General features: G+C 47.8%; 1 protein-coding gene across 7 annotated transcripts in view; it reads right to left on the reverse strand.

The window, feature by feature from the left end:
- Positions 1 to 20: 20 nt before the first annotated feature.
- Positions 21 to 12,718, reverse strand: part of LOC102941049 (myosin phosphatase Rho interacting protein) — a 171,835-nt gene continuing 159,137 nt past the window's right edge. For 6 of the 7 annotated variants that reach the window (XM_043523615.1, XM_037910287.2, XM_043523617.1 and 3 more), the window contains one exon: positions 21 to 8,460. In XM_043523615.1, coding sequence (XP_043379550.1) covers positions 8,389 to 8,460 — 72 coding nt within the window. In that variant the 3' untranslated portion in view covers positions 21 to 8,388. Of the gene's footprint in view, positions 8,461 to 11,218; positions 11,281 to 12,718 lie in introns of all 7 variants that reach the window. The other variant, XM_043523618.1, reaches the window with a different exon arrangement.

Here is a 12,718-nt window from a genome sequence, read left to right on the forward strand (position 1 = left end):
GCACCTCACTACACAGCATGCAAAGGGTGGTGCAAAAATAGTTTATTACGATATAGTTTATGTAAAGTTAAGTAATTATATTTACAAAATAAAAATGATCAGCTACATCCATGGGAACCTAGCATGTCACACAGGATTTGTAAGGAATAAATATTGTGACCAAAGTGATGCTTCTATTACAGTGAACAGTGGCTTTTTCTTTTTTTTCTTTTTTTTTAAATAAAAGCACTGAAATAAAAGCAAAGGGGTGGGGGGAAGAAGAGAGAAAAAAGACTCCACTCATACTCAGTATCACAGGGGCCACAAAATGGGTGTGCATTCACCTTTGCAAGAGGAAATGGATCAGGACACGTCACTCCATTGCTGGGTGAAGTGTGTGGAACCCTCCCCTTATGCACACCATTCAGACCTGCAGCCCGATGGGTTTGGAACACAGCTGCCACTTCTCCCTGGTCACCACCCCTGTTTCATGCTAGTTCTGAGGCTGGTGCACAAGTCTCATCACCACAGTAGCAACCCAGGAAGTAAGTTACACAATCGTCTAGGTTTGATCTGCTGCCATTAACACCATGCAGGCAGGTTGGACAGGTGGCTCTCTCTGTCTTCATCATCACAGGAACTGGAGACATTGTGGTTGACTCTTGGGTGTTCACCATAAACCACAATTAAATCTTGATTTCTATTTCCATCTCCACCAGGGACTGAAGCTCTTGAAACTCAGCTGGTAGTGGAGGGTGCGTGCATTTCAATCGGGAACCCATTTCTCTTGACTGAGGCCACTGATTGAAGGCATGCATAAGATGGGACGGAGCTAAGGCAGTCCCTCAATTCTGATTGGGTTGGTGGTGTGAAGTGAGGAAGATTGACTATCAATACTTGGGTGTCTATTGCCACTTCACAGAGTTATCATTCAAATACATACAGTTTCCCTCTTGCCCCCTACCCCCAAAGTTTAAAATCTCAAGTCAACCCAAAATTCCAGGTCCCAAAAGGGTGTATGTGGATCAAAGACTAAGAATCCTCATCTGTTTGCTACATGTCAAAGTCTTTAGTATTTTACAACATACTTTGTTCTCTCTAAATTAGAACAAAGAGTCGGTGATCCTTCACCATCCAGCACACATTCATGGTGTAGGGTAGACAGGAAGGGTGATGAAATAATTGCTTGTGATTGCACTAAACTAATGTGAGTGGCCAGGAGGGCTAGTGCTGTTGGTACCAATTCAAAGGCAAGTCAGGTTTCTGCTAATGCCTCCTGCCCCCTCGTTCTCCTCTAGTAGTCTCTTAAAGTGCAGGCTGAGGCAAGTTAAACCACTAGAGCTGACAGCTTTGTTTTCAGCCCCCATGGCTCTTCAGTGTCCTTCCCCAGTCACGCAACAATATTTCTGCAGCCACTTTTAAGAAATGCTCTGTATTACAGTGGTAGGGATCACATCATAAGTGCAACTCAGTAGTAACTACGATGTATTGAAAGTTATATTTTAAACAGTTACTTACATATCATTGTAAGTTACAGTAAACTTCCATGCTGTTGTACACTATGTAACTGCACAGCTAGGAGATAGTTCCCTTGTAAATTCCATGTAGCCTTACAGAGTAGCTTCAATGCTGATGCATAAGTGAGTTACACAATTATATACTAGGCCCTAAGATCCTGGAACCTTAGTTCACTCACTGCAACAGTCCTAAGTTACCATGCAAGGATATCTGTGTATGCTCTAGTCACACAGTAGTTACTACTTCTATATATAGATAGCAATTTTGCACATTCACAGGGTGTTAATGCCACTATCAAATACAAGATTACTGAATTCTCAATGGAAAAACAATTTATAGCGCTTTAGGATTAACAGTTCTCAAACAGACTGGACACATTCTTTGGACAGGTATCTTCAAAGCTAAAGGTACAGGTCAGAGAATTTTAAAAGATATTTATAACAGTCATCAAAAAACATTCTAATAAGAGGACACAGGGTAGGTTCAACATCTTACACGCAAATCTCTTCCAACCCCAAAAGAGACATCTGTATTAGAACAAGATTAAAAAAGAAAACCTAAAAAAGAAAACCAAAAAAACAGAACTTAGTCACACACACACACAAAAACCCTCCGCTAACTTCTGAGTAATAAATATTTACATTGCGTGCTTTGAATACTATACAGGTTTTAAATTATTTTAAAGAGAATAACAAAGCTTTTTTTTTTTAAAAAAAATGGAAAAAATTACAAAGTAAAGGCAAGCTACACTGAGCGTGCATGTGCTTTAGTGTTCACAACAAACTAAGTACTGTATATGAAGCACAAAAATGCAAAGGTCTAGTGGAATTCCAATCAAATATATAGTCATTACAAAAGTGACACATTTTACAATGCTTAGGACTGCTTAAATGCACTCCATTCAACCGGTTACAGAAAAATAGCCTTGTTGTGTTTTGCACATAAGCACAAATTCTGCTTTTGAAGCAAATGGAAAAAAAAATTGCTCCCTCTCTTGGATGGATGGATGGATGGGTGGGGGAGGAGGGGAGATTAATCACAGTTAAAAAGAACTTAAATCTAATTGTTTCCAGAAGGAAAAAAATGGCTGAAAAATTCTCCACAAAAGACAAAACTTTGGAAGCAATTAGGTGTATATGTTTCTACGGCTATTTTGAACTTGGTTTTATTAGACCTCACATTCTGGTATTTTTCATAGTGTAGGACCATATAAAATGCAGCTGCTTGCAACGTATATATATTCACACACTGTATATACGGTGCCCTTTAGGAGCACTGCAAGCGAGACAGCTACCATGCCAATTTGCCTTGTTGTATGTGGAGGGTGCCTGGAACACAGCCAGAGGAAAACTGAATTGGAAAATGCTCTGCTGTCTCTCACAGACACAATGGAAGATGCAGATGGAATCAGAAAGTGTGTTGGGCAAAGGGGCTGGCGGGGGGGGAGGGGGGGGAAGGTTTCTCTTGCTATGCCCCCTACCCTCCTCGTCAGTTCAATCTGAGAAACACTGATTTCTAGCCTCATGGAGAAAGATGAAGCCTGAAGCAGAAGGCAGAACTGGGGTGAAACACAGAACCTTGCACTCAGCTAAGACTTTTGCCATTTTTTTTTTACCTGTGGTAGATCGCGGTGTTTACTGGGGTGGAGTGGAGGTGAACAAACTGCCTAATACTTTGATGAGGGCTCCTCCCAGCTCAGGTAGGTGCCCATCAAAACTACAGGGAGAAACGGCCAGCACATCAGAGAAAACAAGTGCGTGTTTGTGCCACAGCTTTTTTGTTCTTGACCTCTGGAAGGATCAGTTATTGCAATGTTTATTCCATTTGAGAGCGCTGCAGTCTGATGGGATGGAGAAGCTGCACAGATGGGCAGAGAGCCAGCTGCTCTTCTGCCTCCTTGAACAACTGACTTTAGAGCGCATACCCTGTGCACAGCAGAAAAACATTAAAAACAAAGCCTAAGTCCCGCTTTGGAGAGGTGTCTGCTTCAGAACGCACCTGCTCTTACAAGGGACAGTATATAACAAACAGTTGTACGAGACCCTTTGTTTAGGTGTTAAATAATATTTTAGAACAGCAAGTTCAGCAAAACAACACTTATTTGGCCTGTTAGAGGTTCTTAGAAGCTTTAAAAATATACACCAAAGGGTGGTCCCAATCACCCCTTCATGCACGGTGTGTATGTCCTCTCCAGAGGAGCTCATTTCTTGTAACACTAGATTTTTGTTTTGGCTACAGCCGGTATCTGCGGCTCCATTTCATCCCAGTGAAACTGCGTGTCCAGTTAGCTTTTAGGGGCAGTATGTAGGTCCAGAAAGGGGGGCCAAGATGCATTATCCAAAGATCCCCAGTGCTTGCAAACCTTCACTGATAGATCCTCTCCCACAAGTTCAGATTCTGCTGATCCATTAGTCCTGGCACACCTTGAAGCAAATCCTTTTAAGCTGATCCACTGACCAAGTAAGATGGAGGTCACAGGATGATGAGTTTGCAGTAAGGTAGGAAATAAAGATATACCAGCCTTAAAGAAAAAATACCAGCTAGCTTGAACAAACATCTTGCTTAAGTCTGTTATTGCCAATGTCTCATCCATCATATCGAGGTCCCAGGACGTTTGCAGAACTATGCACATCTCCTTAAGAGAAGAAATTTACATGGGCTACTCAAAGCTTCCCTAATTACAGCCTTTTGCTTGGGGTATGTGCACATGAGAAAGGAAAATGGGCTAAGAAACCCATCAAATAAAAGATTCTCTTCCTCTAAGCAGTTTTCTTCTCTGCCTCAGTCCTTGGGACCCTGTATATCACAAGGACAAACCTGAACAAGCCCTCCTGCCCCCCAAGTTGCATCTTTACAGGATAATTATGGGACGGGAGCACTAGCAGAAAGCTGTTCAGACCAACCCACTGGATCTGCCGTTTCTTTAATACCACCTCTTTTTATGTGGCTTGCTATTCCACTGCTTTACATGCTTCTCTCCCTGCTCTCCCTTTACACTAGTTACTATCTAAGTGCTTCCACTTTGAAAACATACCACAGTGCCTTTTCTCATGTCCTCACCCATGTACACCATCTGGGTCAAAAGATGAAAAAGACAGTCCCCACTTCAACCACAGTTTTCCCTCTTCACCTCTGCCATATGAATGGCCAAAACCATTGCCAAGCTGTCCATCAGCATGCTGCAACCCTTCCTCCAAGCCAGCTCCTCATAGCATCATCCAATGGTATCTACATCTATGTGGTTACACCAGACACTTCCTCCTCTAATGATCCTTCTCTACCATTATGAAATCAGGATCTGGACAGACACAGAGGTAAAAAAAGAAAAATAAGATCCCAATAACTCACTGAGAGTTCCTGGTCCAAGCAAAGAGACACAGCCTCAAAAAAAGAGTGGCTGGAGTGGGGAAGTGCACAGCAGAAAAAAGATGGCTTCAACCCCCTGGGAGCATCATTACCAGGATCCCTTTGAGGCTCAGTGCAATGAAGCAGTACCACAAAGGGCATCAGGCCATGGTTATCTACAGCACCATCCTGTAGCCTCCATCCCACTGGCATACAACTCTAAATGGAGAAAAAGTGGGTGATCTTCATTTCTCACCCTGAAAGTTACTGTCATAACCAAAGGAAGTGCACAAAGCAGCAGCAATTAGCTTGTTGGGTAGCAAGAAGCTCAGAGCCCAGATGGCCAGAGGAAGAGAGATAAGTGGCTTTTCCAACAGGAGAACAGAACACACCTTGCTCAGATGGTTTAGCAGTAAGAAGCCCTCACCGGACTCCAAGGAAGCACAGGCTTGGGTGTATCCTCATTGGAAATGTCACATTCCAGTGGACTCTTGTGAGGTGAGGGAGGAGAAATCCCAACGCTGAAGGACTTCATGCTACCCGTACCTGTGTCCCATAGGCTCCACAATCTGAAGGGAGAATTCAGGGTTGGGAAGCTAGCAGAGGGCAGACACCCTCCACCCCGACCAGGCAGGGACGGAGCATAAGAACAAAGGGATGTTCTCTTCTGGTGATTGCTGATGGGAGAAGACCAGGAAAGGTCAGAGACGGAGAAAGCTGGGTCTCTTAGGTGACGTCTGAAGACCTCTGCTGCACGTGGAGGAACATATATGGTATAGGGAACACAGCAGGCAAGCAAACCCTCCCCGGCAGTATCTAGAGCCAGATGCAACCCGTGTCACAGCACAAACATCCCCACTGGCCTGTGAGACAGGTCCCCTCACAGCTTGTGGGGCTCCAGAGTTCAACCCAAAGACCACATTGCCCTTGGCTGCTTGTAGCTCCCACTGAAGACTCACTTTCCCATGGGAACCCCTCCTCCAGCTCCATCAGAGTTTGGCCCCCAAGGGTTCATCCTGGGCCTGGTTTTGATCTCATGGTGGTGAGAATGAGGAACCGCATTGAAGCCAATGGAGCTACAGGGATAAGCGGAAGCTGAATCAGGCAGAGAGCTTTGACATCTTCCAAGAACAGAATGAGCAGAATCTAACAGCAGCAACATGCTCAAGCTCTGCAGAGTGGATGAGAATTTGGGGGCAGAGAGGGAATGCCTCCTCTGCCTATACAGTGTCCCCTCCGGCTGATTAAAGAACACTGAGGGTGGGAGTCACATCTAGGTGTCCTCGGCTGGAAGGCAGGCCCATGCCATGGCCGCTGGAGTTTGGGGGGGGACCCATTACTTAGCTTCACCAATAGAGTCACTAGTGTGAGGGGTTTCAGCAATGCAGCTCTGGGTGGAATCTGAGGGCAGGGTTGGGGTGGTGATGGGACTTATTTAAACAGCCCCCAGCCACCAACTAAGCTGAGAACTCAATGTGTTTTTTGGGTATCTGTGGGATACACAAGCAGCTCCTCTCACCAGGAAGGCAGAGCTAAGAGGCCTGCTGAGAATCACCCAAGTCCCAAGCTGGCGACAGCCATCTTGGCAAGGCGGGAGATCCTTGGGGACCGTGGCAATATGGGTGGCCGATGGGAGAGACCAGAAATTAGTTTCAAACCAGCTTTAGCCAATGGTTCCACAGTCACAAAGGAAAGTCAGGTGTGTTCTTTGGATTGTCCAACCACTGTCAAAGCAGGCTAGAAACTCCCACATTGGTCTTGCATGCTACCAGGATCAGGCATGGCCGCCACTCTGCATGAGGGGGCTCTCCAAATGGCCCTTTGTAAACAAAGCCTTCCAGACTACACTGAGCATTCCTGGGGCAGAGGGCGTCAGAGCGCTGGGCAGGGCTCATGAGGGGCACTTCCCCTTAACCAAGCTGGCCACACAAGCACAGCTAGCGAGGAACCATGTTTAGACACAATTTGAGAGAGGCAGTAGCCTAGCTCCCTAGAGAGTCAAGGGCACAGTACAATGTGATTGAGGCCTATCCACACTAGACAGCCAAGCTCGGTTAGAAACCGTTTGTGTTGGAACAGGCCCTAGTCCCAGAGTTGAGGCAGGAGTTGTCTTGTCAATTGGCAGCGCAGGGCACAGAACCAAGGAGGAGTACAGGGGAGAAAGTATGTGGATGCTGTTGCCAGCATGGCGAATAAGCCACCATGGCCACTGCAGAGCTGCATGAGGGCTAACAGGATGAGAGATTCTTTCCCCCTCCCCTTTGCCAAGCGACACTGGTTTAATGCTGCACCTCCACGGCTGGGTTCCCTCAGTTCCCTCACTCACTTTTACTCCACTCCATTGGCCTCATGCTGCGCAGTGTTGCTAAACAGACTTTTAAGAGTGATCCTCATTCAGGAGCTGGGAGCCGGCAGGAAGATGTCCTGGGAAGCTGCAATACGGATGGTCTGGAGAACAGGCGAGTTCTGAGACTCTTATTTCGGAGAAAAGCAAAATGTAGCCATAGATAAAAGTATGAAAATTGGAGCTGTGGGCTGGTGAAAGGAGCTGATGAAAAGGGAGCAGTCTTTGGACTGAGCTGTGTGTGTATGTTCACAGCCAGTGCAGGCTCTGTCTTCCGCTCAGTATCCCTCCTCAGACTGGGAAAGTGAAGCTCTCACGCACACAGCGGTTGATGCAAAGAGGGAGAGAGTGGCTGGAGGGGACTGGCTGTAGCTGGATTTGCGTAGACAGGCCCTGCAGCTCGGGCCCTGGAATACGTTATTCAGGGCACAGGCATGATAGGAAGAAAGGAAAGGAGAGGGGGGAGATGGGCCTTAGGGGCAGATTTTGTTGAAATCTGTGTTTAACAAACATCTGTAACACTCTGGCTGTAACAGACTGAAAACAAGCCAAGGCCGAGGCCTGCTGGGGCTCTGGGTTGGGAGAACGGAGCCCAAACCCTAGCCACTCTCCCAGCAGACTCCCCTCGTTTTTCTCCGGCAGCTAGCGGGCTGTTGGTGCTGTGACCCACGCACACACCTGACGGACTGGGCTGCTTCCGACACAGACTGACCTGCCTTTCCTGACGTTTTGACCACAGGCTTTTTCCCAGAGGTGCAAGGAACGCAAGCTCAGAGGACCGACTCACAGCGTGTGACTGAGCACTGGGTCACTCAAACAGCAGTAGAGCTGGGTCTGGCCTTTGCCAGCCAGGCCATTTCTAAACCAAAGCAGTCGGTATGACAGAGCTAGCTTATCGATAGGCTGCTGGGCCTTAATACTGACACTTAGTGTAATGGTTTACAGTGAAGGAAGGAGCCAAAGGGGGAGAACTCCATCCCCTCCTCTCCCTAGCAGAGTCTCTGAAGCATCTCGCGGTGCAGGGAAAGGAGCTGTGGAGTCAAGGTGCCAGGGGCAGGAAGAACCGCCAACCGCACTCAGTCTGATTGGGAGCATGGAGACGAACAACAGCACAGAAGATCATAAGGAAGTAGGAACACGCGGTGCTCGTGCCGTGCGATCGCAAGCTGGGAGGTGTGCATGTTCAAGCTGAAGGGGGAGAACTAGTCTTTCTTCAAGTCCCTGGATTCAAAGAGCTTCAAGCGTTCTTGCACGGTCAGGCCTTCCTTCAGACTCTGGGAGAGACAAGAGAGGGACAGCGTCAAACACTGAAGGAGGAGGCGGCGACAGCAGCCAACGGGAGGATGGGGCAGATGCTCAGGCAAAGGAAATGTGGGTAGGAGAGCAAACGCCCCCCTGAAGGAGAGATTAGTGGAACATGCTCGAGAGAACAGACTATTATGGAATGTTATTATTGGTGAATCACACCTAGAGCGCGCGATTGGAAATTAACTAGGTGACAAACTTCAGAAACAAATGAGAGGCACACGAGATTGCAAGCGTGATTAGCTTGACTGTGACAACGATCCCTGCAGCTTGCAGTATACAGAGCACCAGGGCAGTTTTAGGAACAGGCCCTTGGCTTTCAGAAGAGCCAAAGCAGCACACCTTGGTTCTGCTGACAGCAATTACTACAGCGCTCAGAGGGACCAGCACACTGGTTCTCCTTCGGGGCTCATTAAGAGTCCATTTTGGGTGGTTGTGGCTCCAAACATTTGTCCGCACAACTCTGAGTGACAATCTCACTCTACCCTCAGTTAACCTAGGCTGGGAACCTTTTTCCAAGCACACACTGCCTAGTAAGCCCCTGAGCTGGACTGTGGATCTCATTACATGTTTCCTATAGTTTCTAGCAAGGGACCAAACTCATGACCCAATCCAGATTTTAAACCCATGTCTTCAGAAGTGAAAGACTCAGAAGTGAAAGCAACTTCCATCTATCTAGCCCTCAACACTGTCATTTGGGAGTCAGGCCCCTCCAGCCCACATGGAGTCTGAGGGAGAAGGACACAAGTGGCTGCATGATTTACTGCTAATCCCCACCCCGCAATCGTATGGTGGAATCCCCATGCTTACTGCATTTGGTATGGAGCAGACCTGACCACAGACACTAGGTCAAGGCCATAGGTGCACTATATGTCCCATCTCAAGGCTGATGCCATGGGGCTGATGGGGGCTAATGGATACTCCACCTTAGCAGACCGCTTTCCCAGGATCAAGCATGCAATGTCTGTGCACTGCATAGGTGCAGACCATAAAACCTGCTGCCATCTCAGGGGGGCGACGACTGCTTTCCCTGCTCTGAGACAGGATGTGCCCAGCTGATCAAAAACAGGCAGCCAATCGGCCATCGTGTTTGGCAATTTGCAGGCAGCAGAGTCATCTGTGAGGCAGTTCACTTTACGTCCTCTGCACGATAACATCAGCGTCTGATATTTGCTCTACAAAACAATACACGGCAGCTCTGCAAGACACGGAGCTTTATACACAGATCCTGTCAGGTAGCTGGCTGCAATGTTCTCATTTTCTTTTAAGTCCCTTGGTTGTCGTATCAGAAGACTAAAAGGACAATGTTAAGTCATGTAGGCCCCAAAGCCAAGTTTTGGTTAACAAGTGGCTATTGTGGGAGGTTGAGGTTGCCAAACCCAGTGTGGATAGGATGGCTGTGATATTGTGAAGACACTGCAGTGACCATTGCATTTCTACTGGTTTCACTGTTCAGACTGAGAGAAACGTAAATCCATTATCAATGAAGAGCAGGAACTGGGATTTTTACACCAGTTTAAATAGCGTTTTTGCTCTCTTTTTAGCTGACAGAAAAGAAACTCAAAATTCAGGTCGGTCTCTACCTACTGACTATCAGAAAGTAGGTCAAATATTGAGCCTATTCAAATTAACAGAGTCCCTTTAAATTCCAACTTGGACCTTTGAATTCTCTCTTCTCTTTATAGATCAAGACACCGTACTGCATTAGACTGTACTGCCAAGAGTAGAAAGCTGAGCAAACCCCTTGCTCAGTAAGGGAGTCTCTGAGATCACTTATCCTGATACCTTAGTGCAGAGTTCAGTTTGTAATAAAGACACTCTCATTCAAAATTTCCACCAGCCCACAGAATTCCTTGATCAGCCTTTTCAAACCCTCTCCCATTAACCCCACTGGAAACCAATCCCATTTCCTCCCAGAGACTATCCCACTTTCTTGTTGCTGCTGGTTACCCAAGATATACTAACTGGAACAGCCCCCTCTGTCATCAGCTGCCTCCTACTACCAGATGATTTTGGAAGCCACAAGGCAGTGTCTGTGATAGGACAGTTGTGAATGAGGTGATGAACTGTAGTATCACAACCACTGGGTAGCTGGAGCACTGCTGGGCAGCAGGAGGAAGAGGATGCTCCGCCTTAGGAAACTCCTGTGCTCAGGTACAGTTCGTTTAAGGAAGTGGCAGTGATGGGTAACGTAAACACAGGGCAGTGCTGTCTGCGCTGCCACCCTGGTGGGAGATTCAGGGTAGATCCACTGGCCTCCTCCTTTCCGTCACTTTTAGCTACTCTTCAGTGGTAAGGGAGAGTTCCTAGACTTCGCCCAGCCCCAGCCTGACACGACTGAAACCCAGGTTCCCTTCTTCCTGCAAGGGCTGCATGTCGAAGTGAGTTTAGTGTGAGGCATGCACAGTCATTAAGCATGCACACTCGGTGTCCCACACCCCCGACACAGTGTGCCCAAGAGGTGTGCACACCCTCCCAGTGACGGACCTCCGTGCCAGTGAGGGTGGGGGAGAGTGGGTGGGGGAGAAAGCCAAATTCCCCAGGGAAGAGCGACACTGGTTGATTTTGTTTTAGGATAATCTGCTCCCCCACCCCAAAGAGCAATTTCAAATCAATAATTAAGAGAAGGTTCTCGTTTGCCATGGAGGAGTGAGCAGGACATGCAAAGTGGGCCGCCGCCCCCTCGGGGAGCTGCATTGTTTGGTGGGTGCTGGTTTGATTACCTACGTGACAGGGAACCTGGACTCTGGTTCATTTCAGTTATCCCATGAGACCTGCTCAATAACGGACTGTCAGAGGAAAAAGCAAAATAAAGAAAAAAAAACAAACAGAAAACAAGAAGCACATAAATCCTAATTGCATTGATGGTTCCACAGCCCCAGCCCCTCCGTCCCCTCCTTAGCGGGACAAGCAGACAGTGTGCCCATCTGCACCTTCCACACTGCCCTCTTCCTCCCTCCCCCAAGCACACCAAATAAACATGGACACAGACACAGAGGGGATGACAAAATATGCAAACTGAGGTGAAGTGGGGAAGGGAAACTGATCATCAGACCCTCAAGAGCTGGTTTGCAAACGAATCACCTCAGCTGCACCTTTCGGTATGCAAAGGCACTCCCTGCACATATGAGAGGGGGATCCGTGCACACACACTGGGCCTAGCGTGCACAAGCACAGGGTTTTGCACGTGCAAGCCTGTATAGTGTCCACAGTGGGGGCACCTGTACATTTCATTCTAGCAGCTTAGTCACCACCACCGGCTGAAATGGCAGCCTTGGAGTGCTTGGGCAATGAGTCTTGGCTCCCCCTGTTAGGAGAAGATGGAGCTAAAATGCTTGGCCTGGCTTCTCACTCTGTCTACAGCAGCCCAATATCCGCACGAGTGAGAAGGATATCAGTAGTGAGAAGGGAAGCAAGTCTGGTCTATGCTGAGAGAGCTCTTCTGTGTGATTGCCCAGTACACTAAGCCTAGGCTGATTGAGGAAGTTCTCTTTTGCCCTTCCCATTCAAGCAGCGTGCCTGTGGCCCCATGGAGAGGATTAATGCCCTGAAGGGTGGAATCCCGACCGCTGGCAGGCCATACACTGGGGACATGTGACCACAATAACTGGATTTGGGATGTGCAACAAGTACAGCATGGCCAGGCTTTAAAGCACTGAGAACCACTGGGCCATCAGCCCCAATCTCCCCAGGTAAAAGAAAATGTTAGGTAAGAACTAGCCCCGTTCCCCATACAGACTAAAGAGGCTGCAGTGAATTACACTGTATTATCCTCAAGGTACCCATCACAGTGGTATCTAGGCACGCTTACACCAGTTACTTCACTGCCAAACCTCACCACAAAAATGGGGAGTCAGTGCCGGAGGGGATCCTCCTGGGAAATGCCTGAGAATCAGGGCAAACTCCCTCTCTCTTTTCAGATAGCAACTCCAGTAGCTATGCATGTCAGTGTCACACCTAGATTGCAGCAGCACAGGGCCTCTGGAAGAGGCCAGGGGACCAGCTCTGCAAAGAGACCACTCACTGCAACAAAAACAAGTCTCTACAGAGCACTGCAGGCTGGGAACTTGCTGCTTTATTGTCACAGCAGAGTGGGGGGAAACACCCACTGACTGAATAGGAAGTAAGGGGGCAGAGGAGAGCATGATGCCATCCCATAATACTCCGGGTAACTCAATTAACCCCATCATGACCACTCTCCTGCAATCGTGTTGTGAGTGGGAGGGG

The sequence above is a fragment of the Chelonia mydas genome, chromosome 10 (genome assembly GCF_015237465.2).
Source record: "Chelonia mydas isolate rCheMyd1 chromosome 10, rCheMyd1.pri.v2, whole genome shotgun sequence".
Lineage (NCBI taxonomy): Eukaryota > Metazoa > Chordata > Testudines > Cheloniidae > Chelonia > Chelonia mydas.